Source organism: Dasypus novemcinctus, chromosome 3, assembly GCF_030445035.2.
Source record: "Dasypus novemcinctus isolate mDasNov1 chromosome 3, mDasNov1.1.hap2, whole genome shotgun sequence".
NCBI lineage: Eukaryota > Metazoa > Chordata > Mammalia > Cingulata > Dasypodidae > Dasypus > Dasypus novemcinctus.
Genome location: NC_080675.1, coordinates 113788799 through 113816140, shown reverse-complemented (window position 1 = coordinate 113816140; position 27342 = coordinate 113788799). Strand labels below are relative to the sequence as shown.

At 41.4% G+C, this 27342-nt stretch overlaps 1 protein-coding gene across 4 annotated transcripts in view; it reads right to left on the bottom strand.

Annotated features, from left to right (window-relative positions):
- The window catches only part of CAPN3 (calpain 3), a 58438-nt gene extending 31430 nt beyond the window's left edge, over positions 1–27008 (bottom strand). For all 4 annotated transcript variants that reach the window (XM_058294011.2, XM_058294012.2, XM_058294014.2 and 1 more), the window contains exon 1: positions 26388–27008. In XM_058294011.2, the coding sequence (XP_058149994.1) occupies positions 26388–26696 (309 nt within the window). In that variant the 5' untranslated portion in view covers positions 26697–27008. The remainder of the gene's footprint in view (positions 1–26387) is intronic.
- Between the last annotated feature and the right edge of the window lie 334 nt (positions 27009–27342).

Sequence of the window (27342 nt, the reverse complement as noted above, 5' to 3'; positions counted from 1 at the left end):
GAGGACGAGCAAGACAGCGAGCTCATGTGACAGGCAAGAGCGGCAAGCTGATGCAACAAGATAATGCAACAAGAGACACAAGGAAAAACACAATGAGAGACCCAACAAAGCAGGGAAAAGAGGTGGCTCAAGAGATTAGGTACCTCCCTCCCGTATCAGAGACCCTGGGTTTGGTTCCTGGTGCCTCTTAAAGAAACGAGGAAGACAAACAGACACAGCAAGTGTAAACAACAAGGGGGGGTGGAGAAAAATAAATAAATAAAATAAATCTTGGGAAACGGACTTTGGCCCAGTGGTTAGGGCGTCCGTCTACCATATGGGAGGTCCGCGGTTCAAACCCCGGGCCTCCTTGACCCGTGTGGAGCTGGCCATGCGCAGTGCTGATGCGTGCAAGGAGTGCCGTGCCACGCAAGGGTGTCCCCCGCGTGGGGGAGCCCCACGCGCAAGGAGTGCGCCCGTGAGGAAAGCCGCCCAGCGTGAAAAGAAAGAGCGGCCTGCCCAGGAATGGCGCCGCCCACACTTCCCGTGCCGCTGACGACAACAGAAGCGGACAAAGAAACAAGACGCAGCAAATAGACACCAAGAACAGACCACCAGGGGAGGGGGGGAAATTAAATAAATAAATAAATCTTTAAAAATAAATAAATAAATAAAATAAAATAAAATAAATCTTAAAAAAACCCCTACTCAATGCAGTGGAAGGATAAGCCAAAAATAATAACTTCAAAAAAGATTACTTGTATGAAGAGGGAAGGAATAAGTTTCAAGGAATAGAGATGGAAGTAAAATTTCTCTGAACATGACTTTTTAAAATAGTTTTGACTTAGGAAGCATGGAAAGTTTCACATAATTAAAAGCCAAAATAAAATAATAATGGTTTTAAAAAGCAATCTATAAAAATTAAAAACAAAATGAAGCAAGAAACCCAACTGCTTATCAAGTAGGTGGCATAACTACACACATAAAAAAAGAATTATTTCAAACAACTTTAAATATAACATTTTGGCTGTTTATTCCTGTGGGGATAGATCCTAAGTACAAAAATCAAATGTGGATCATAAGAACAATGAGAGGGAAGTGGATGTGGCTCAAGTGATTGGGCTCCTGCCTACCACATGGGAGGTCCCAGGTTCATTGAAGGCGAGCTGGCCTGCATGGCAAACTGGCACAATAAAAAAAGACAAAGAGGAGAGACACAACAAACGAGGGAGCTGAGGTGGCTCAAGTGATTGAATGACTCTCTCCCACATTGGAGGTCCCAGGATTGGTTTCCAGTGCCTCCTAAAAAGATGACGAGAAAAGAAAACAAGCAGACACAGAGCACACAGTGAATGGGCACAGAGAGCAGACAGCTAGCACAAAAACAACAAGGGGGGAATAAATAAATAAAATAAATGTTTAAAAAAAAGTTGGATTCAGTTTGAAAAAAAAAGAACCCATGAGAAATGTTATTATTATGTCAAAACTTTGACATGAATACTGTAGGATATAACAAATGAGAACTTACGTTAATATTATTAGGAACTAAGATTTTTTGTGTTAAAAAAATGTATAAAAATATAAGATCTAAGAACTTAAGTAACAACCCTGTAATTTTAAAGCTGGATTGGATATATAAGTATAACTTGAGATTAATTTTTGTCTTTTTTTTAAAAAAACATATTTCCTCTCTCTGTGTACTGAAAAGGACTAGAAGCAATAACAACACAGTAGTAAAGAGAACGTTAAAATACAGATTGTGATCTTTAAATACTATTTCCCCCTCAAGTAGCTTATTGATGACCTGAACTGTTAAAGGTGTGAGGAAAGAAATACACAGATGAGCCTGGAAGGCTTTTTTTTTTCTTTTTGTCAAAGATCAGAGAAACTATCAAATTATTCTGGTTTATATCAAAAGGATACTGTGGTAGTTTGAAGCTGAATGGACCCCAGAAAAACACGTGCTTACAGTTTAATCCCCTCCTGTGAGTATGGCTCCACTGTAACCAGGCCACTGTAATGAGGCTCCTTCAGTTGGGTGGGACCCGCCACCATCAGGACGGGTCTCGAGCCTATTACTGGCGAGCTCTGTAAGTGGAATGAATTCAGACACGAGGGAGAAAGTCACAGAAAGCAAGAACCTGAAATGGACCCGGGACGAGAAGAGACCGGAGGACACCACCATGTGTCTTCCCAGGAAAAGGGACCAAGGATCCCCGGCAGCCAGCCCAGAACGCCACAAGCTTCGGAGAGAAAGCACCGCTCCGATGATGCCTTGATTTGGTGACATTTTCCTGGCCTCAAAACGTGAGCAAATAAATTCCCATTGTTTAAACTGAACCGTTTCATGATATTTGCTTGAACAATCTGGAAAACTAAAACAGACACCAAACCAAATTGAAGAGGCTTCCACTGGTCAATGATGGTACCATCTCAGCATAAAGAAGAATATTTTTTTTAAATGGAGAAAACAAGAAAAACAATATTTCTACAGACTATGAAAGGTTTCATAAAGATGTGCCCATGAAGCAGATAAAAACTAACCACTTATTTAAAAATAAACAAAAATTTTAAAAAATGGCATGCCATGAAAAATGACATAAATAAAAATTAGAAAAACTCAGAAATGAGGTGACAGAATTGAAGAAGAAAAAAACCATTTCAGAAATGAAAACTTAATGTGAAGGAAACACAAGAACAAATTAAGAGAAATAGAAGGTTTAAAGAAGCAAAATTATGAAAACAAAAAGAAATGAACAAAGAGAAAAATAAGATTCATGAGAAAGTGACAAATAGTGAAGACTGACAAAAAGATGCAATATTTAGATAATAGGAGTCTCTAAAGAAGGAAAACAAGAAAAGGCAACCAAATACTAAAAGCTATAATTCTGGAAAAAAGATTTTCTGAAATAAAAGAACATATTGATGCTAATATTTTAAAAAGTAAACTGAACACTGCTTTTTTTATATCAAACCAGAATGACCAATACAAACACATATTCTAGAAAATTACTGAACTTCAAAGGAAAATAAAATAGATTCTTTGGGCATCCAGGGGGGAAACGTGCCTTATCAGGGAATGCAAGATATTGTCAGACTGTTCAGCAGCAATGTTTTATTCCAGAAGAAACTGGAATTATATATTTAAAGTACTGAAGGAAAGAAAATGTGAATTGAGGATTCATATCAGCATAAATATCTTTAAAGTATAAATGGTGCAAATGAGCTGTCTTCACAATGTAAGAATTCAGGGAATACTGGTCATATGAGTTCTTCCTGAGAAATCTACTAGAAAAAGAGGTTCAGACAACTAGAATGATGATAGAGACATCAACACAAACACGAGTGGTAAATATTTAATATATAACTACTTGTGGCACCAAAATCAAATGATGGCACATTCATTGCATTTGGTGAATACATTTTGCATGTGGTGAATACCGCATGAGTAATAGTTTACACTGAATGTGCCACAATGATGAAAGAGGTTGTTGAGGTGGTGGGGTGGAATGTGGGGTATATAGGAACCTCTTATATTTTTTAATGTAATTTTTTTGTGATCTATGTATCTTAAAAAAACACAATTTAAAAAAGCATTGGTAAAGGTAAATAATAATTCTAATAAAATAGAAATTAATTATAAAAAAGGTGATTACACCAAATACCATTGATTGTATACTTCTGATGGATTTGTGCTTGATTAATATGTATCAATAATATTGATTTGTTAAAAAAAATCAAATGATGGTTAAAAGGGAGAATGTATAGTATATAATGACTATAAGTTCAGACAACAGACAACTATTTTAAAACTTTTAAATGGGAGGAGAATGGAGAGAGTATATGTAAATATTTTTAAACGGTTTTCAGAATTTGTTTTAAAGATTTATTTATTTATTTATTTCTCTCCCCCGCCCCAACCCCGGTTGTCTGTTCTCTGTGTCTATTTGCTGCGTCTTGTTTCTTTGTCCGCTTCTGTTGTCGTCAGCGGCACGGGAATCTGAGTTTCTTTTCGTTGCGTCATCTTGTTGTGTCAGCTCTCCGTGTGTGTACGGCACCATTCCTGGGCAGGCTGCACTTTTTTTCGCTGGGCGGCTCTCCTTAGGGGGCGCACTCCTTGAGTGTGGGGCCCCCCTACACGGGGGACACCCCTGCGTGGCAGGGCACTCCTTGTGCGCATCAGCACTGCGCATGGGCCAGCTCCACACGGGTCAAGGAGGCCCGGGGTTTGAACCGCAGACCTCCCATGTGGTAGGCGGACGCCCTAACCACTGGGCCAAGTCCACTGCCTCAGAATTTGTTTTGTAGAGATATTTGTTAATATTGTCATTCTGAGGCTATTGTGTATGTATTCTGACTTATTCAAATGAGTAATTATGGATGCTTTAATTCTATTATTACTTTTTTAAGGACCAGAATTCTTGGTGTGGAAGAAAGAAGACACAAATGTAATACAGAAGAGGTTACTCATATACCCTAGAGTTTAGAATTTGAATTGGATTGGAAAGATCAGTGTGAATTAGAGATGTTTTTATTATATCCTAGTTCTTTCCATGAAAAGGTTGAGAGGCAATACAGATCTCATTGCATAACAATTTCCAGAACCCAAATTGTGACTAATTGCTACCTGAAAAACCAGGGCTTCCTGGAGATCTGACTGATTCCAGGTCTGAGCAGGAAGTGAATAGGAGGAGCCTGGAAGACCTTGTCATATCAGAGAGAAAGGAAGTTAATAAGCACTTTTAGAGCCCTGTCAAAAGGAACAAGATTCAAGAGGGTACCTCTGGGCAAAGAGGGGACAATTTGATCTTCAAGAATGACAATAATCTAATATGTTTACATCCAAGACAGTATAATGATATTTTATTTATTTTTTTAGAAGACTTATTTATTTATGTCCTCCTACCCCCATTGTTTGTGCCCACTGTCTGCTCTCCGTGTCCATTTGCTGTATGTCCTTCTGTGTCTGCTGTCTTCTTTTTAGGCAGTACTGGAAACTGATTCTAGGACCTTCCAGAGTGGGAGAGAGGTGCTCAATCTCTTGTTCCACCTCAACTAGCCGGTCTGTTGCTTCTCTTATTGCTTCTCCTCTGTGTCTCTTTTTGTTGCATCATCTTGCTGCGTCACCTCTCTGCTTGGGCCAGCACTCTACAGGCCAGCTTGCCCTCACCAGGAGGCCCTGGGCATCAAACCCTGGACCTCCTCTATGGTAGACAGGAGCCCAATCACTTGAGCCACATCCACTTCCCTATAATGATATTTTAAAGTGCTAAATGGTTACCTTCAAAAGATGTTAAGTAACTAATTCATTATCTTGAAAACTATAAAGGGAGAGAGTGAAGCATTTATCTTGCCTTTCCTTTTTTGTTCAACACCAGACAATTCAGTAAAATGGCCAACTGGTAATGTGTATAAAAATTCTGGCTAGCCGTGAAACTGTTATTTTATATATTGTACTCATCTGCGTAGTTTATTAATATTAATAGATAACATTTATTGAAAGCTTAGTTGGTACAAGGCACTATGCTAGCTGATTTTCATATATTATTTCATTTAATATTTATAACAATCCAATGAGGTAAATACAGGTACTATCATTATTCCCATTTTATGTATAAAAAACTAAGGCACAGAGAAGCTAACTACTAGCTAATACGTGACAGGGCAGGATTCAAACCAAAGTCTGTCTAGCTACAAAGTCTGAGCACACAATCACTACAGTACATAGTCTCCGATTACAATATAAAAACACTGAACAATGTATTTAAAGCTATTGTTTCCAAAATAATGCAAATCAAACAAAGAATGTAAAACTATTATTATTCCAAACAAGACTCTTTCCCCCTTGAAAAAAAAAAAAAAGCCAGTTAAGGTATAGTGGATGTAGGTTGCTTTTGTCTCCTCAGTGTTTTACCTAAACAAAATACACTTCCTGATCCCCTTGGTTTGCACTTCAGTTTTTCATTACAGACCTTGGCAAAGAGAGGGAAAGAGCAATCCATGTGAAATACTCCCAAAGCACTCTGCATAACAAAGGCCTGCCCTACAGGGGGAAAGAGTTTTATCAGAGTCTTATCCAAGTTGGATAAAGGATATTGTTCCAATTCCAGAACCCTCTACCCTTTCTGTCTTGCCTAAAGGAGCAGAAAGCTACATGAATTGTGAAATATGTGAAATTCATAGCCCAGAGGCACAGGCCCAGGAAAGATGGAGATTTAACCATAAGACCATAGACCGCTTCCCTCCCCGTATACATCGCTACCTCAGCAATAGGGCTCCAGGTAGTTACAGCTTCAAGAGCTGTAAGACACACTGATGAGGAGTACTTCGGCAAGCCCAAAGTCAAGAGGGGACAGAAAATAAAAATACTAGAGGAATTTGAAGACTGTGGCATCTACAAACATTAAACACAGCACAACTCCTAAGCAGATTAGCCTAAATCTTCCTGCTAAAGGTCTGTTTACCTCAGTTCCTATTAGTCAATGCAATATGTCTGGTTTTCAACAAAAAATTACAAAGCATGTCAAAAGGTAAGAGAAAACACAGTCTGAAGAGACAAAGCAAGCATCAGAACTAGACACAGATGACATAGATATTGGAATTATCAGACAAGAGGGTTTTAAATAGCTATGATTAATATGTTAAGGACTCTAAGGAAAAAGTAGATAACATGGAAGAATGGATGAGTAATGTAAGCAGAGAGATGTAAATTCTAAGAAAGATGAAAAGGAAATGCTAGAAATCTATAACAGTGTAACAGAAATGAAAGATGTCTTTGATAGATATGACAGAGAAAAAAAGCAGTGAATATGAAGATGAGACAATAGAAACTTCCCAGTCTGAAATGAAAAGAGAAAAGATAATGAAGAAAACACAATAGAATATACAAGAACTTTGGGATAATTTCAAAATGTGCATAATTGGAATACCAGAAAGAGAAGAAAGAGAGAAAGGAACAGGAGAAACATTTGAAGTAGTAATGACTGCCAACTTTCCGAAATTAATGACAGATATGGCTATTTAATAAGTAGAAAATCCTAGAGAGCAAAAAAACAAACCAAACTAAACAAACGAAAACAATTCCTGGAACTAATACTCAAGTATAGCAAGGCTGTAGGATACAAGGTTAATTTATGAAAGCCAAATGTTTTCATATGTACAAGCAAAGAACAACTGGAATTTGAAATTTTAAAAATCCATTTACAATACCGAAGAATAAACTATTCAGGCATAAATTAGTATGAATTCATATTTAGCTTACTATAGATACAGATAGCTACATATGAATATTTATAGATATATGTATATTCACGAGTTAGAACACACACGTTTCCTTCTTCTAACAGTTGAAGCAATGACACCCCAGTAGCAGTGAGCACACCTAGAACCCAGATCTTGGTTTTTAATACCACTCTCCAGTAAGGAAATCAGGGCTCCTTGGAGAAATGGCTGATTCTAGGGCTAGGGCAGTAAGTATACAAAATGAGCCCAGAGCACCTTGTAGTGCCAGAAAGTAAGAAAGGGCTCAAAGAAAACCCACAATGACAGGAGTATGTCAAAAGGATATAGGAAACAATGGTAGAACTCCTGTGGTTCAAACTGGAAAAATTTGAGCAACAAAATTAATGAAGTAGTATTGGATTATCACCTCAAATATAATGTAAATATCATGAGTCCATATTCATATAAGTAAATTGATTCAATAAATAAATAATATGGGAAGCGGACTTGGCCCAGTGGTTAGGGCGTCCGTCTACCACATGGGAGGTCTGCGGTTCAAACCCCGGGCCTCCTTGACCCGTGTGGAGCTGGCCCATGCGCAGTGCTGATGCGCACAAGGGGTGCCCTGCGTAGGGGATGTCTCCTGCCTAGGGGAGCCCCACGCGCAAGGAGTGTGACCCATAGTGAGAGCCGCCCAGTGTGAAAGAAAGTGCAGCCTGCCCAGGAATGGCACCGCACACATGGAGAGCTGACACAACAAGATGATGCAACAAAAAGAAACACATTCCCATGCTGCTGACAACAACAGAAGCAGACAAAGAAGAACACACAGCAAATAGACACAGAGAACAGACAACTGGGGGAGGGGGGAAGGGGAGAGAAATAAAAAAGAAAAAGAAAAAGAAATAAATAATAAATGGAGGAGAATAGATAACTCTATGAAGAAGAATTCCAAATAACTTGTGTAGATGCTCTGCCCTCAGGGAGGTAGAGCATAACTCCGCACACCTTCAGTGTGGGCTTATGCTTAAGAACTTTCTTCCAAAGAGTACCATGCAGAAAGGGGGGAAAATTAACTTGATGGAATAGAAATCTGATAAGCCGTACTTCAGCCAGGAAATCAAGGTCCACATCAACAATGTCAATAGCCTGTACTCTTGATCAATATTCTATCAATATCGGTTCATTAATTGTGACAAATATACCACACTAACGAAGATGTCAATAATCAAGGAAACTGGATACCTGGTATACAGTAACTCTCTGTACTGTCAACACAATTTTTCTGTAAATCTAAAACTGTTCTAAAATTGAAAGTTTATTTTAAAGGTAGTCAGCGGGGAGCAAATGTAGCTCAGTGGTTGAGTCCCTGCTTCCCATGTATGAGGTCCTGGGTTCAATTCCCAGTACCTTCTAAAAAAAAGCAGATAGAAATAATTCAAATATTTTTCCATATATGTGAATGGATCAACTTGTGGATCCACCGTGTTGGAGACACATTGGTTTAGAGAGATCCTTGTCTGCTCTAAATGCAGTGAACCTTAACGTGGGAAGATAGGCCCAGTCGTGCGGTTCTCCAAGCACTTGACCTTTGTTGACACAAATGAACCCCTCAGTTGCCCGAGACTGTGACCTTGGGCAAACTGCCTCATCCTGTAAGGAGTGTGGGAGGTCAGCCTGGACTTCTTGTTTAAACATTATTTCAACTTCAAAAAAATAAAAGAGCAGAAAAAGGCAGCTTAACAAATTATGGAAACATTACTTTAAAAAATCCTGTCCAGGCACTTTTATCTTATTTAATCCTAAAAACAAACTCAATTGTTTCTCCAGTGTTCCAAAAATTGAATAAATGAGCACAGATTGGTTAAATGGCATGACCAAAGTCTCCTTGTTAATGAAAAAGAAAAAAGAAAAAAATGCTTTATCTTATGCACATCTCATAAAACTAAATCCTATATTCTTTCTTTTACCTTTAGCATTGATATGGTACCTTCTTTATCTTTGCTACAAAAATAATACAATACTACTGCTAACTATAGTCTGTAAGTTACTGTAGATTTTTTCCCTCTTTATCACCATATTCTTAACACCTTGCAATAAACGAATATTCTTGCAATTGTATTATTAACCACAATCCTCATCTACCACTGAAATCGCTGTATTATACTGTGGACGTTTCTGTTTAAACTGAACTGATACTGCATTAATAAGCCGGGGCCAGGCGAAATGGTGAAGAAGGCAGAGCTGCAGCCTCCTCCAGCCTCCCATTTCCTTACTGTCCACCGTCTTCCGTGGAACTCTCCTTGAAACTGTGAACCTTAGAACTCTTTTTTTTTTCACACTTTTTAAATTAAAGTTGATAGATCACAAAGAACATTACGTTCAAAAACATATAAAACATAAGAGGTTCCCATATACCCCACTCCCCACCCCCTGAACCAGTTTACTCTCACATTCCCAAAACACCTGCTCTCAAGAAGACACTCATAGTCAATATAACCTTACTAAGAATTTAAGTCATGGCATTCACTCTCTTAATATTTACAATTTCAAGAATCCAGAAAGCATTATCATAACAGAAATAGCAAACGGCAGCTCCCGTCTTGGGGGCAAGCAGGAAGGTGTTTTGGGAGCCCTGGGTAAGGAGAGCCCTGATAAACCCTTTGCTCAGTGCGGGAATCGCGTCTCCGACTCCAGCCCGCTGTCCCCTGAAGCCCAGTCCCTTCCATCCCTACCTGTGGCCTTTTCCATGCAATGCCCTTCATCTTGGTTTTCTGGCTCAACTCCTGGGAGCCCAGGGCCTGAACACCTGCTGGGAACACACGGTCTTCAAAGAGACGCTTCTGAGCCAGGCATTGTTGTTTGAGAACAACAAAATCCTGCCCCTCAAACTTGAGGGGCTGTGTGACGGTGCCCCCTCCGTTTCTCCTGTCCCTCTCCTGGATCACGCGGTCGCACAAGAATCCTGGCGGCAGGTCGGGCATGGTGACTGCTCCGACTGCGGAGCCGTGGAGCTGTCCTTCCCCGCGGCCTCTCCCCACTGAGCCCCCAGGCTAAGCCGAACCCTCCTGTGAATGGCCGAGCCTCTGTAGCTCCTCCACCTCAGCAGCACGATGCAAATGAACACAGCCCAGAGAAAGGCCACGGTGGGTCAGCAGCTTTGGCTGGAGGCCCCTGAGCCCACAGTCTAGGGGCAACATCATGCGAGTGGGAGAGGGAGTGAGGCGGGAGAGAGCCGGGACAGACCGCGGTGGTCTGCAGTCTTTTAGGGCACCTCCATCTGCCTTGCCAGGACTCCTTCTTTAACATGAGAAAATAAAGTTTCAGAGAGGCATACCCTGCGAGCAAAAGGCATTCTTGCCTTTGACATCAGCGGCCAATGGGATATAGCACGGGGCCTTCAAAACATGTTGTATGCACTAATCCCATAGAGCCTGCTAAAGGCATAGGAGGAATCCGCTCCAAGCCATTGTCTGGGGGTAATGAAGCCTTCATCTCCTGATGTCCCTGCCCTCTAAAGCCCTTGACTGGCCATCTAGGGGCTCTTTAATCTGTGAGAGCGACCCAGAGGGCATATAACTCAACCTCAGATGGAAGTCCAAGTTGGAGTGGGCCCCAGTGGTACTGAACAGATATCCATTGTTGCAAATTCAAGTCCTGTGGGACAGAGAATGTGGTGGCTGGAGAAGGAGGAGGAATGAGTTAGAATTACGTTAACAAGAAACCTCAGCAATGGTTCTCTGTCTTAGATGGACAATTCTACCTAACGTGAGAGCAGGAGGCAGCTGCAGGTGGAAGCACAGGTCTGGTAGCCTGCCCACGAGGGGGATGCCCGGCCTCCCTGCCCACACCTGCTCGCCTTTGTCTACACTGCGCTTCTCAAATGTGGTCTTTGGGCTACCAACCTGCATCCGAATCCTCTGGGATGCCAGCTGAAAATGCAGATTCCCAGGGTCCACCCAGACCTATGGATTAAAAAACTCTCACCTGGGGTCTGAGACTCTGCATTTTTACTGGGCACACCAGGAGAATCATAGGACCACTAAAGTTTGATGCCATAACTTTAACATTACAGGGTACAATAATAGCTCAAATATTTTTGAGGTCAGTTTATTTAAGAAATAATTTATTTGCATTCAGTTAGTATGTGGACATATGTGTTTATTTGTTTTTAAATCAAATAATACAAAATATGCATGGAAGAATAACCATCTCCCTCCCTTCCTCCCTTCACCTCCAAATCCCTCTCTTCAGAGGTGACTACCTTCAATTTTTTTTAGTTATTTCCTCTGGTATTTACCTCTATATTTCTAAATAATATACTTATATGGTTACCTTTTAATTTGTTATTTTTAGAAAGTCTCAGTTGATTTCCTTTTGGTGAATGAGATTTAGGCCCCTTATATTATGCTTTACTCATTATCCTCCCAAATATTTACATCATAAATTTCGGTAAAATCAAAATTGAGTATTTTCTTTACTATGATTTGGTTCATATCTCAGCTAAATGATATGCTGGGATTATATTTCCTTTCTGTATGAATGTTTCTTTTCTCTTATTTGTAATTCTTCTATTTTGTTATATATCTATTCATGCTTCCCCTTCCAATACTCCAGCAGATCTAGTAAAAATTTCTTCTAAATACTTAAACTCATCTGGTACTCTAGCAGTTCCATTTTTCCCTCAAGCCTTTCCTTTCCACCCTCCTACTCCCACTTTCCTTGATTTTATATTCTAACCCTACCCTACTACTGAAATTTAAAATTTCAGCTATCATAGTTTTTTAGCTTTTTTTAATGAATTGCAGAAAAATTGAAAGAATAATACAGTGAATACCTATATAAGCTACATGTAAATTCAACAGTTTTATGCAGCTATTTATGGATGTAAAGATTTTATTTTTTTGCTGAACCATTTGAAGGAATGTTGCTGGTATTTTGACACTTTACACCTAAATACTTCAGTAGGCATCTCCTGAGGGCAAAAACAATTCTCCTACTAACCACAATTCTAGTATTACTAAGAAAAGGTAAAATTATTCTAGAAAGGCCTAAGATGAAATAAGAAACAGTGAGCACAGAAATCAGTAAACATGTAGGTAAACCTGGTAAGCCTAAGAAAATATCAATTGGATTAATGATTATAATATTTTCAAATTTTTAATGTTAAAAAAGTCAAGATGGAGCTAAAATTCTGAATGACAATGACATATTAGGAGAGAAGCACTTAGAGTTAAAATGTTTTATGGGGGAAGCAGACTTGGCCCAATGGATAGGGCATCCACCTACCACATGGGAGGTCCACGGTTCAAACCCCGGGCCTTCTTGACCCGTGTGGAGCTGGCCCACGAGCAGTGTTGATGCGCGCAAGGAGTGCTGTATCATGCAGGGGTGTCCCCCGCATAGGGGAGCCCCATGCTCAAGGAGTGTGCCCCGAAAGGAGAGCCACCCAGCACGAAAGAAAGTGCAGCCTGACCAAGAATGGCACTGCACACATGGAGAGCTGACACAACAAGATGATGCAGCAAAAAGAAACACAGATTCCCAGTGCCGCTGATAAGGATAGAAGCGGTCACAGAAAAACACACAGTGAATGGACACAGAGAGCAGACAACTTGGAGAGGGGCGGGGGGAAGGGGAGAGGAAAAAAAAAAAAAAACAACCAATGAGATATCATTTTACACCTATCAGAATGGCCACTATTAGAAAGACAGAAAACTACAAGTGCTAGAGAGGATGTGGAGGGACAGGGACACTTATTCACTGTTGGTGGAAATGCAGAATGGTACAGCCACTGTGGAGGACTGTTTGGCAATTCCTAAAGGAGTTGAATATAGACTTAACCATGTACCCTACAATACCACTACTGGGTACATATGCAGAATAACTGAAAGCAGTGACATGAACAGACATCTGCATACCTATGTTCACAGTGGAATTATTCACAATTGCCAAAAGTTGGAAACAACCCAGGTATCCATCAACAGTATTAACAAACTGTGGTATATTCACACGATGGGATATTATGCAGCTATAAGAAGAAATGAAGTCATAAAGCATATGACAACATGGACAAACATGGAGGACATTATGTTAAGTGAAGCAAGCTGGATGCCAAAAGGACAAACACTTTGTGATTGTGTTACTATCAACCAAATATTTTGTGTTACATAGTGTATGATTCAAAATTTTTTAATATATTTCAGTACATATAATTGAGATATGTATGTTTTTAATTCACTATTTTCTTTTTATTTTTAAGTTATTGTTGATATGTTCAATTATTGAATGTACAAAATAAAGTTTAAAAATGGAAAAAAAAAGAAAACTTTGGGAAAATTCTACCAAATACTTAAGAAACATTTAGTTTGCATCTTTCACTGTTTTAGAAAGTATCGATTGATCCTTTTAGTGAATGAGATTTAGACTTCTTATACTATGCTTTGCCCATCATCCTCTTTCAGAGAATACAATAAACAACATTCCCCACTCATTTCATGATGCTAGTATAACATCAAAATGGGGCCGTGCAAGAAAGGAAAATAGCAAGCCAATTTCACGAATGATCATAGAAACAAAACTTAAATAAAAGATTAGCCTGGGAAAACTGGATATCTGCATAGAAAATAAAGAAGTTGGACTCCTACTTCACCTCATATACAAAAATTAACTGTAAATGATTAAGAATCTAAACATAAGAGTTAAAGCCATAACATTCTTAGAAGAAAACATAGGGGCAAATCTTCATGACCTTGGATTTGGCAATGGATTCTTAGTTATGACACCAAAAGCACATGCAACAAAAGAAACAATAAATAAATTCCACTTCATCAAAATTAAAAACCCTTGTGCATCAAAAGACAATATTAAGAAAGTGAAAAGACAACCTACAAATGGGAGAAACTAGTTGCAAAACACATATCTGATAAAACCTTACTTCCCAGAATGTATAGAGAACTCTTACAACAAAAAGACAAAATCCAATTAAAAAATGGGAAAAGGACTTTAACAGAGATTTTTCCAAAGAGGATATACAAATGGCCAATAGCACATAAAAAAGACACTCAACGCTATTAACTGTTAGAGAAATTCAAATCAAAATCACAATAAGGGAAGTGGATGTAGCTCAGTGGTTGAATGCCTGCTTCCCATGTACGAGGCCCTGGGTTCTATCCCTGGTACCTCCTAAAAAAAAAATCACAGTAAGATAACACTTCACACTCACAAGAATGGCTAGTTGGAGAGGATGTGGAAAAATTGGAATCCTCGTGCTTTGTTGGTAGGAATGCAAAATAGCACAGCTGCTGTGGAAAACAGTTTGGCTGTTCCTCAGAAAGTTAAGTATAGAATTACCATATGATGCAGCAATCCCACTTCTAGGTATACCCCCAAAGAATTGAAAGCAGGGATTCAAACAAATTTACACCAAGTTCATAGCAGCATTCTTTACAATAGCCAAGAGGTGGAAACAACACAAGTGTCCATCAACAGATGAATAAACAAAATGTAGTGCACACACAATGGAACACTACTCAACTGTAGGAAGGGATGAAGTTCTGACGCGTGACGTTGAAAACATTATGCTGAGCGAAATAAGCAGGGCATATAAGAACAAATATTGTGTGATTTCACTTATATGAAATATCCAGAAATAGCAAATTCATAGACAGGAGGTAGATTAGTGCTTACCAGGGAATGGGGGAAGATTAATAAATCAAAATCCAGTGGTTTGTGAAGAAAATAAAACATGCAGTCCAAGTTTGGTTTATTCTAAGAATTCAAGAGTCAACATTGGAAAACTGTGAACTGTAATTTTGTAGATTAACAGTTTAAAGGAGGAAAATCATGATTTTCTTGAGATGCAGAAAAAGTGTTTCTTTTTTTTTAAGATTTATTTTATTTATTTTTCTCCCTTCCCCCTCCTCCCCCGTTGTCTGTTCTGTGTCCATTCACTGTATGTTCTGCGTCCGCTTGCATTATCCGGCAGCACTGGGAAAATGCATCTCTTTTTTGTCACATCACCTTGCTGCGTCAGCTCTCTGTGTGTGCGGCACCACTCCTGGGCAGCCTGCACTTTTTCTGTGGCAGGGCGCCTCTCCTTGCAGGGCGCACAACTTGCATGTGGGGCACCTCTACGCAGAAGCACCCCTGCATGGCATGGCACTCCTTGCGCGCATCAGCACTGCGCGTGGGCCAGCTCATCACATGGGTCAGGAGGCCCTGGGGATCAAACCCTGGACCCTCCATATGGTAGGCGGATGCTCTATCAGTTGAGTCACATCTGCTTCCCAGAAAAAGTATTTGATACAGCTCAACAACCATTTTGATTTTAAGAAACTTTTCAATAGCAAATTTATTCAACTGTGAAACATTAAGAGCATTCTCTTTAAGACTGGGAACCAGACAAAGATGTCTGTTATCTCCTTTACTATTAACATTTAGCTGGAGGGTTTAGCCAGTACAATAAAAGGCTACTGCGCACAGTTGAGCATAATGTGCTTGGCTGCTCTGCCTGTCCCTCCCTTTTTTGCAAATGTTTTAGCTATCTATGTAGAAACATAGAGTCTATGGACAAAGAACTTGGAATCTGTAATCTCATTATTAGAATTACTAAGAGTTTAGTAAAGATGAAAGTCAAATACATGTTTCTATCTGAGAAATGGAGAGTACAATTTTAAGAAAGTTGCCATTTGCAAAAAGTAACAACAAAAAAGATGCTTAGGAATAAATCTGACACAAGATGTTCAAAGACCTTTATGTAGAAAATTATGAAACTTGATTGAAATACAACTGGGTCTATTTAAGTGGAGAGACATATCTTCCTCATGGATAGAAAGACTCAAAAATTATCAATATTGTTGAGATGAGCATTTATTTCATATTGCTATAAAGATTCAATCTTGAGAGGATTTTTTGGTATATGAAATTCGACACCCTATTTCTAAAATGTATGTAGAAAGGCAAAGAGCCTGGTATGGCTAAGACAATACTGAAAGAAGAAAAACAAGATAGGAGGACTTGTTCTACTGCATGTAAAAACTTACTGGTACAAGGTGTGTTACTGGTACAAAGAAAGACAAATAAGCCAATGGAACAGAATAGAGAATGCAGAAAACATACTCACACATAGATGGATATTTGATTTATTTCAAAAGTGGCATTGGGGAAGTGGACTTGGCTCAACGGTTAGAGCGTCTGCCTACCACATGGGAGCTCCACGGTTCAAACCCAGGGCCTTCTGACCCATGTGGTGAGCTGGCCCCAGTGCAGTGCTGATGTGCGCGAGGAGTGCCATGCCATGCAGGGGTGTCCCCTGCGTAGGGGACCCCCACGCGCAAGGAGTGCACCCTGTAAGGAGAGCCACCCAGTGTGAAAAAAGTGCAGACTGCCCACAAGTGGCGCTGCACACATGGAGAGCTGACGCAGTAAGATGACGCAACAAAAAGAGACACAAATTCCCAGTGCCGCCGACAAGAATACAAGTGGACACAGAAGAACACACAGCGAATGGACACAGAGAGCAGACAACTGGGGGGGAAGGGGGTGGGAAAGGGGAGAGAAATAAGTAAAAAAATCTTAAAAATAAATAAATAAATAAACTGTAAAGGGACTGTTGAATATCCATATGGGGAGAAAACAAATGTTATCCCGAACTTATATCATGCACAAAAATCATTTCTAGAGAATAATAGACTCATGAAAGCAGAAAAATAAAACTACTAAATGATAATAAAGAAGACATGGTTTAAGGAAAGCCTTCTTAAATAGAATATGAAAAGCACTAAGTATAAGGGAAAAATTCAATATGTTAACAAGGAACTTAGAACTTTTAATTAAGAACTTTTAGTTTAAGAGTTTTTAAGTTAAAAAAACAAACACCCTTAAGAGAGTTAAAAGGAAAGTCAGAAAGTGGAAGAAGATATTTGCAACACATATAATCAGTAAAGGATTAGTAACCAGAATATATAAAGAGTGCCTATAATTCATGTGAAGAAGACAAACAACTGATTAGAAAAATGGGCAAAAGATATTGACAGTCATTTCATGGTCAATGAAATAACATGATCAGCAAATCTATAAATGTATGAAAAGATGCTCAGCCTTATTCACAACCCGAGAACTACATCTTTTCATACATTTCTTGGCCATTCTTGTCCCCTTCCCCTCTACCAGTATTCAGTAATATTCAGCTTGTTTACCATAATGTCTAGAATTCTCTCCCCATCAAACCCTTAGAAGGAGCTGCTGTCTTGCGGAATATATGGGAGGAGTCATAATAGTTATTTATACAATTGTCACTTTCACCAAAACCTATGCCTCCACCAACCTGCCCTGGCATGGCATGATCATGATTCTTTGCTTACAGAGAGAGGGCTGGCTCTTAGTTGGGTACATTTTTGGGTACTGATTTTGCCTTTCAATGATCACCACCATTTTTTTGGACTCTGTACTAAGAATGTCAAAGATGGTATCTCATTTAATCCTTACAACAGCTCTACAAAAGTGAGAATTTCCACTTTATTTTCACAGATGAGGAAACTGAGACCCAGGAATGGTCAGTAACTGGCCCAACGTCACACTGTTAAGTGCTGGAGGTGGTATTTGCGTAAGTTTATCTGACTTCCAAGCCTGTGCTTGACATCACTCTGTTATGCTCCTTCCCTTTGCTGGCTATTCTAAAAGTAATTCCTTACCTTGAGGGCCTACTCTGGGCCAGGATTTATGGATGCTTTCTCAGAACAGTGATATGATGAAAATGTCATTTCCATTATGGAAGGGAAAAGTGAAAGTTAGAAAGTCTAAGTGACTGGCTAGTGGCTGAGCCAAGGTTCAGACTTGAGTCTGTTTGGTCTAAATCTAGCTATCTTAACCACTCTGCACAATGCCGAGTGACACTGTGGTTAGCCCAGTGACCCCCCTTCTCTCTAAACTGTCTGACAGAGGGTGACTGTCTAAAAAAGGCCCAAAGCAGACCTCCTGCCAAGCCAGGTTCACTGGAAAGATAAATAACGTCCCAGGGAGAAGAAGTTACGCAGAGGCTGGCCCTCTGCCCCGGGAGCACAGGGTTTCTTGCACACAGCCCAGGTTTTCCTGTAGTTCAGCAACCTCCCTCTCGTCCCCTGGGCTGGCGTGGAGCCACTATTGTTTACTGTCAACCTAGTATTTCTTCTTTTCAGAATTTTGTAACATGGGTCAAGTGACTTCTGGCTGGAGAGATTCACAGGCTCGAGTGTTACTTCAGAGGCGGCGGGACACATGGAGGAGGGCGTCAGGGCCAGAGGGCCTCTGGTGTCCCACAGGTCGGCAGAAAGCTTCTGTCGTGGCCTGAATTGTGTCCCCCTCCCCAAGTCCTTATTGCCACACCTGTGGACTTGGCCACCTTTGGAAACAGAATCTTTGCAGATGTAATTAGTTAAGATGAGGCCTGGTTTAGGCAGGACTCTTAATCCAATATGACTGGTGGTCTTATAAGAGCAGGAAATTTGGACACAGAGACACAGATAGAGAGGGAGGATGGTCATGTAAAGAAGGAGGCAGAGATTGGAGTTGGGCTGCCACAGGCCAAGGAAGGCCGGGGGCCACCAAAGCTGGAAGAAACAAGGAAGGATTCTCCCTAGAGCCTTCAGAGGAAGTGTGGTCCCACTGACATCTGGATTTCGACCCAGTGAAACTGATTTTGGACTTCTGGCCTTGAGAACTGCAAGAGAATAAGTTTCTGTTGTTGTATGCCACCCAGTTTGTAGCAATTTGTTACATCAGTCTTTGGAAACTAAGGCAGCTTCCAGCTTCAGGAGGCGACAGTGATGGCCATCCACTGGGTCCTAGGAAGCTGGTGGTCAACTTTCTGTCCTCTAAATCTCACCCCCCATCCTGTCTTTAATTCCACTTCAGACTAAAAGGAACCAGAACTCCTTCTAGAAATTATTCATTCCAGGTCTGGAGCAAGAAATGTACCAGATGAGCTGAGGACATTTTCTTGTGCCAGAAAACAAGAAAACTATCAAAGATTAACGGAGTCATGCCAAAAAATCCAAACAGCTTATGGGGGGCTCCCTCTGTCCAATGATGGAGCAATTGGAATGTCAAAAAGAATAATGCCGGCAACGGATTAAAACGCATCGCAGTATTTCCTACTCACCACATTCAAGAGGGTATTGTTTCAAGCAGTAATATTTGAGAATGCAGAGAACATGAAGCATGTGGGTCACAGCACTGACGTCCCCACAGTTGGAAAAATCATACTTAAGGAGCAAAGTTAGAGGAGTTCTGTGGCCATTTAATCTGAAGCAAAAGATGACACATTTCCAGAAAAGGAGGGATTGCTACCTAGAGGAAATCAGCTGACTCTTGTACTGTCTGCTGGGACAAAGCCAGAGACAATGTGCTGTAACTGTGGCCAGAAGAGTTCTGGCTAGAAATAAGGATGAACTTTCAGGTTGTGAAAGTTATGAGTTGTAGGTTAATGAAGGAGATGGTAGCCTCCTTTTTCCTTCAAACTTTAACATCAGGAAAGAAAGCCATCTATCTGCAATGGCTGAAAGAAGAGACTCTCCAATTTTTTAGGTTGTATGAGCTGCAAGAAACAGCAGTTTGTATACTACGTTCCCGGAGATGTACAATAAACTTCTAAAAGCTCTGATGGAGACTACTCAAACTTGAAGGCTGGATGAGAAAGGTAAAACAAGTGTCAGCTGGTGAATGGTGCTTCCTAAACAGCATGCTTCTCGTGTGCTAGCAGGCGGCTTCACAATTCTTTGGACATTTAGGTAAGCTTGTTTTGAGCCCTGCTTCTTAGCCTGAGAGGGCAGAGCCCCCTCGGGCCCCACCCCACCCATGGTTCAGTGAGTTCCTGGCAGTCCACTTCCTCGTGCTTCTCTTTCCACATTCCTGTGCTTTCTACACTGATTTCCGGGTGTGGGGGCTCAGTCCTGCCTGTGGAAATCAAGGTAGGAACCTCTGCCTGGTTCAAAAACTTGCCTCGGGTGTTTCACGAGTTCATCAGTGAAGACAACTTCGAGGGTCCAGTCATGGGAGGGGGTAATGCCGGGGTGTGGGCCATCTGCCCTGTGGCCTCCCCTACCCCGCTTTGGTGAATTTTCTAACTCCTCTCCCTCTTACGTGCAAGTTAGCAAATGTATTCCCTTCTTTTCCCTGGAAAACAATCATGTCCACTCCCCAACAGAAATTACCCCTTCTGTGATGACCATGACTTCCTAAAAGGAATCCTAATCCTCCCACTTTTCTCCACCCCAGCATAATTTTTCCACTTGGAGAGAGAGAAGTAGAAGATCTGCCAAGTTAAGGATGCAGTGGGTGAGAATATTTTGGCTAAATAAGCCTAAAGAATAAAAGATAACTGTCATGGTAACAGGATCTAAACAGAAGAATGTAATGATTTGTATGCTTTTTTTTCTGGTGTTACAGTCTTGGGGGAGAGAGATGGGACTTGCTGATTCTTCCTGGATGGTGGGTGAGGAGCTTGGGAAGAGACCAGGTGGGAAAGAGCAGTGCGGCAGCGGCTGTGCCTGGGTCCAGCTGACGGGCTGTGTGGAAGCAGGAGTCTGGGAGGAGGAGTAGGAAGGGGGTGGCAGAACTGTGAGCTAAGCGGGAAAGGGGTCTTTGTCTTACTTTTCCATTCTAAGACACTTTTTTCCCCTTGACATTTTAACATCTTCAAAATTGTGACACATCTTATGTTAGATTTAGAAGCTTCCTTTGATTGTAGCAGGCCAGGATTGTGACTTTCTGTGGACACCCTCTTGTAAGATCAAGAAAGTACCAGCGTCAAAATCTTTTAGTCTTGGTGAAATACACTTGATGAATTACAGCTTGGAAAAAATTTCCTAAGCTCTCTGCTTAAAAGGAGTCTAATGTACAAACATGGATGGACCTTGAAATTTTTATGCTAAGTGAAATAAGCCACACAAGTACTATGATTCCACTTAAATAAATTATCTAGAACAGGAAAATACATAAAGACAGAAAGTAGATAACTGGCTCCCAAGGGTTGGGGTCAGGGGAAAGGGGAGTTATTGCTTAACAGGTACAGTTTCTGTTTGGGGTGATGGAAAAGTTTTGGTAATGGATGATGGTGGTGGAAGCACAACATTGTGAATGCAGTTAATACCACTAAATTGTGGGGAAACGGACTTGGCCCAGTCGTTAGGGCGTCCGTCTACCACATGGGAGGTCCGCGGTTCAAACCCCGGGCCTCCTTGACCGGTGTGGAGCTGGCCGATGCTCAGTGCTCATGCGGGCAGGGAGTGCCCTGCCACACAAGGGTGTCCCCCCGAGTAGGGGAGCCCCACGTGTGAGTAGAGACGCCCAGCACGAAAGAAAGAGCAGCCTGCCCAGGAATGGCGCCGCCCACACTTCCCGTGCTGCTGACGACAACAGAAGCGGACAAAGAAACAAGACGCAGCAAACAGACACAGAGAACAGACAACTGGGGGAGGGGGGGGGAATTAAATAAATAAATAAATAAATAAATTGTGTACTTAAAATGGTTAAATGACTAATTTTATGTCCTAAAGATGTATATAAATTTTTTAAAAGTTAAAAAAAACACACACACAATCATCTTATAAAGGAAAAGAATCAAATTCAGAAGATTCCTGGGCATGGGAACTATAAGGAATAAGTTGTCTGTTGGGAGTATTTAGTGGCTACCTGTCTGGGAGAGAGGTTTCCCCAAGGTCCAGGTGTTGGCTGAGGGAAGTAGCTGCCCTAAGGAGTGAAGAACCATGGGACTAAGAGTGAGGTTAGACCAAGTAGTCAAAGAACAGTTGGATATGGGGCTATTACAATAATTACAGGAAGGTGAACACCAAGAAATGAGGATGAAGTTGAGACCAGCTCTGAACTAGCAAAGAGTGGGGCCCTGAAAAGTTGGAGTTTTGGAGACAAGATTTGAGGGGAAGAGGAAAGTTAGACAACTATGATGAGTAATTTCATGTGTCAATTGACTAGGTTATGGTGTCCATTTGTTTGGTTAAGCACTGGCATGCTTGTTACTACTGTGAGGGTATTTAGAGATCGAGTTGCATTGACAATCAGTTGATTGTATCTACTATCAACAAAGGAGACTGCCCTAAGCAATGTGCTATTCTAGGACTTAGGTTTCACTAATAATCACAAAAAAATATAGGATAATATTTTTTCAGACATTGTTGAATTCATAACAAAAATCTCCTTTCCCTGCATTTTAAGCTTCTGACTCAACCATATTCTTTGGTTGTTTTGTTTTTTTTTTAAGATTTATTTTTGTTTATTTCTCTCCACCCCCTCACTGTTCGCACTTGCTTTGTATGTTGTTTTCCTTGTTTCTTTAGGAGGCACTGGGAACTGAACCCAGGACCTCTGATATGGGAGGGAGGCACCTAATCGCTTGAGCCACCTCTGTTCCCTGCTTTCTTTTGTCTTTCATATTTTTCTTCATATCTCTTGTTGCATCATACTGTTGTGTGAGCTTGCCGCACATGTCTGTTGTACCTGCTGTCTTCTTTAGGAGGCACCGCTTTCCTGGTTGTTTTATTTTGATTTTATCTCCATATAACAGCACATAGATATGCATTGTTTATTTGTTTGTTTATTTATTTAGAGGTATCAAGGCTGGGGATTGAATCCAGGACCTCATATGTGGGAAGCTGGTACTCAACCACTGAGCTACAGCTGCTCCCCTGAGTAGGTTTTTTTCATTTGTTATTGTTTGTTTTGTTTCTAAGAGGCACCAGGGATGAACCCAGGATCTTGTAGGTGGGAAGGAGGCACTCAATCACTTAAGCTGCATCCAGTTTCCTAGGTATGCATCTTTTACATTCGTTGTGTTTTTGCTCTTTGATTTTTGGTGTTTTTTTTGTACATTCATTGTTTAACATCATTTGGTTCTGTCATTTATTTTTTTCAGTTTCTCAACTTTCTTCTTAAAATTATCTGCATTCCCCCCCCATGATGGTTTTATTTATTTTTTGAAAGATTTATTTCTCCTCCCTCCCTCCATTGTCTGCTCTGTATTCATTCACTGTGCGTTCTTCTGTGTCTGCTTGTATTCTCATTAGGCGGCTCCAGGAACTGATCCTGGAACCTTCCAGAGTGGGAGAGAGGTGCTCAATCTCTTGTGTCACCTCAGCTCCCTGATCTGCTACATCTCTTATTGTCTCTCCTCTGTGTCTCTTTTTACTTGCGTCATCTTGCTTCACCAGCTCTCCATGTGGGCCAGCACTCCTGTGTGGGCCAGCACTCCTGCATGGGGCAGCACTCCTGAATGGGGCAGTACTCCGCACAGGTCAGCACTCTACATGGGCTAGCTTGCCACATGGGTCAGCTTGCCTTCACAAGGAGGCCCTGGGTATCGAACCCTGGACATCCTATATGTTAGACGGGAGCCAAATTGCTTGAGCCACACCTGCTTCCCATGATGGTTTTAATTCCACCAAAAGAGGTATTTCCTTTTGTTGTTTCCTCTTTCCACTCTTTCACTCAGTTTTTTTGATTAGCTTGGCTGGCCATCTCATGTCCACTTATATCTCTATGTAGACAATGACTTTTCTTTTCAATTGCAAAGGTAATACGTGTTGATTGTAGAAACTATAGAAGACACTGACAAAGCAACCCCATGACACAGAGATATATTTTGATTCTTCTTATCTCTACCAGATGTATACTTACATGTTACTTGTTTGTTTCTTTGTTTTTGTACATACTTTACATTCTTTGGTAAATTCTAAGTTGGAGACTGTTCTGGAGTCACAGCTACCGTTAGGCCACATTGAGAACAGGGCAGGGCTATGTGGTCATGCCTTCCAGGGGAGAAAATAATTCCCTAAATGAAGATGCCCCCTTCTGAGTCTCCAGCTAATTCTGCAAAGTAGCCTGCATAGTAAAAGCAGGAAGGGCCCAATTCACTTGCCTGGTACTTTTGTTTGCAGGATGCAGTCTCCTTTTCAGACTGCTCAGGCCCAGCAGAGGTCACCATATCCATGAGGCCTGGTATGCCGAGTGCAGGTAATGCTGATGTCTCTAAGCACTCCTGAAGTACTTGATACCTCAGAAGGCTCTGGAGTCATTTCTGATTTTTTCCTATTTCAATCAACTTGTACGGCCATATGCATAAGTCACTTACCTTTCTTGGACTTGGGTCACCCCACCTGTAAAGTGAGGGGGCTGGACAACATCTCCAAGACTCATTCCAACTCTGGTCACCTCTAATTCCACATTATGCTAATGTACCTAAAAGGCATTGTTCCCCTGATTTTAACCCCAGGGGAACATCTGGGCATTTTAACTGAGGGTGCCCTTTGCTGTCTGATCCATTAGTGGCTTGGGATTTTTTGTTGTTGTTGATGGAGGTAATGGGAGAACAGTTTGGAGCAGACAGGTCTTCTGATGCCCTTCATTTCACACACTAACCCTGACAGGATAAATTTTGTTACACAGGCCCCATCAAGTGCCTAGAGCATAACAGAACCTAAAACTTAAAAGAAAAATCTTTTTAGGAGGTACCAGGACTTGAATCTGGGCCCTTGTACACGGAAAGCAGGGGCTCAACCACTTAGCTACATCGCTCCCCCAAGTCTTATTTTTAAGACTCAAGCCTAACGAAGATTTCACTCAAAAATGGGAGTAGTCAGCTTTTTTTTTCTTTCCAGCAGTAGTATTGGAAAAGACTACTTTTAGGAACTTCCAGGCTGAGAACGCAGCTGTCATCTCTCAGGGGTCAGCACCCTCAGGTGTGGGTTTTCCTGCACTGACAGCAGCTGAGTACCTTCGTGGGCCTGGCCCTGTGTTGGGGGATCCCCCTCTGAGTGAGAGGGGGAACAGGCATGAGAAGTCTTGACGGAGGTCCCTGCTGAGCAGAATTTTGAAGGAGTGAATCAGATAAAAACAGGAAGGGCATTGTAGACAGACAGATGCCATAAACAAAGAAAGGCCTTGAAACACGAGAAAACTTTGAACAATAGAATGTTCAACACAGCTGGTGTGTCAAGGTCCAGGGGGAGAGGATAAAGATGAGACTGGACAGGTAGGTAAGGGCCAGCTTGAGAAGGGCCTGTCAACTAGGCCGAGTTTGGACTTCTCGTGCAGGCCATGGCGGATCAATGAAGACATTTCAGCAGGGTTGTGGCATGACCAAGTCCTCTGGCAGCAGGGTAGTAGCGGGGTTGGCGAAGGGAGTTCTTCACAGCCCTCTCTTCTAAACAGAGGGCTCTTAGAACAGGTTACCACATAACCTCAGGAGAGGAAAGGAGCCCAATGGAACACAGAGGATGAGATTAGGGTTGTTGGGTATTTCATCTCAGGTTAATGAAAACGTGACTGGTGAATAGCATTGGGCCTCAGCTTCATATCAGTTCTTCAGAGAGGGACTAGGTTAGCTCCCCTAGTTATGGGATCCCACAGTACCGGAATGTTTTTCCTAATAGTTATCACTCTTGCCTGTCTTCCTCTTAGGATTCTAGGCTTTCTAAGAGCAGGAATTTGTTCTCCTTATTTGCTGCTGTCTCCTCCACTGCTTGCCCAGAGTCTGACACTAGCAAAAGCTCAATAAATATTTCTTGAATTAAGAAGAGTCACACTTAAGAGGCATGATTAGAGAAGGGAACTAGAGGCATATTATTTACCTTTTAGTAGATCACTGTAAATGAAACTCAGAGACTGGGGAAGTTAGCTAAAAGAGAAGAGGTTTTAATCTGGGCCCTGTCACGTGCTCACTAGTTACACCTCTCTTTGTGATATACTTCCTCTTTGTGAGGTGAGGTATTTCGGAATGACATGGTTCCTGGGAAATTAAAGGAGAATAACATCAGGATTTCAGCCCGAGATACTTACTGAAGGAATCTAATAAAGATGTAAGATACTGAAACAGAGAGAGTAGATCTGACTGGAATTTGTTCTGGGAAAGGAATGTTTACTTTTATAAGATGAATTAGAGTTCCAGTCCCTAAGAGATGGAGAGATGGAAAGGGAGAAAAAGAATCAGGCCCTGCCTCCCCATTTCTCAGTGTCGATTTCGCAGAGCTCTAAAGATATCTAAGACTTCTCCCTCCCCTCCCCCTTCACACTTGAGGACAGAGCCCAGCAGAGCCGAGCCAGGAGCCGTCCCTGTGCCCAGGTCACAGCTGGGCTGCCAGAGGTGCTGAGTGGAAGGACAGAGGAAAAAACCAACAAGCAACCAATAAGCTACTCACCGGAGGTCTCTTCCAGACGAACTGGATGGGGAACTTCTGACTATAAAAGAGAGAGGTCTCATCCGGTGGGAACTCAGGATCCAGATAAAGAACCTTCTTTTCTAGACATTTCTTGTGAAGCTGCTCAAATGTCTTCTCTTTCACTCCGATAATAGGAAAATTGCGACTGATGATGGCTGAATAGATGCCATTTGGGTTTCCGCCCCCGGCCTCAGTGGTCTTGCCCTGGGCTGGGTGAGGAACCAGCCCCGGGGACCTGGGCTCTGCCCCTGTCCGTGGGGCTACAGATGTGCTAACAACGGTCGGCATGGCAGGCAACTTGGAAGGAACAGGTTTTTAAAGAAAACAAGATGCAGCTACCTCCAAGGAAGGGAAGCAACTGTAAAAGGGAAGTTGGAGTGATTCTGTCATCTGAGAGAAAATGTCCACATCCAGTTCAAAGTTTAGAACCTATCACAGGGTTGTCCAGCCTACATCCATCTTAAAAAGTAAGCCATGATCCTGAAGTCATAAGTTCTTCCTAAGGAAGGAGCTATAAAGGGTTTCCAAAGCCGTTTTTACCTGTGGGGCTCCTATCAGCAGCATGCATGCCACAGGGAAAGGAGGAGAGTGAGGATTGTGTTTCAGTGGCCCGAAGAAGCTTGAGCCAGGAAAACTAAAAATAGACATGAAGAAAGATCGTGAGCATGAAAGCGAGGGAGAGGTTAGCATGGGGCTAGCCTGCATGGTAGAGAGAAAAGAACCTGGCCAGGGCATTTCTGTGTTGCCAGTAAAGGCTGGTTTTGTCAGGAAATGTAAGGGGAAATATCCCGAGTGAGTTGAATGTTGAAAATTAGCAAAGACCTACTCATGTGTTATTGAATAGGCAACTACACAGACTATCAAATTATTAGCTGCCAAATTAATGAAAAACAATATGGAAAAAAGCTATCAAGGGTAAATGTGAGATACTAAA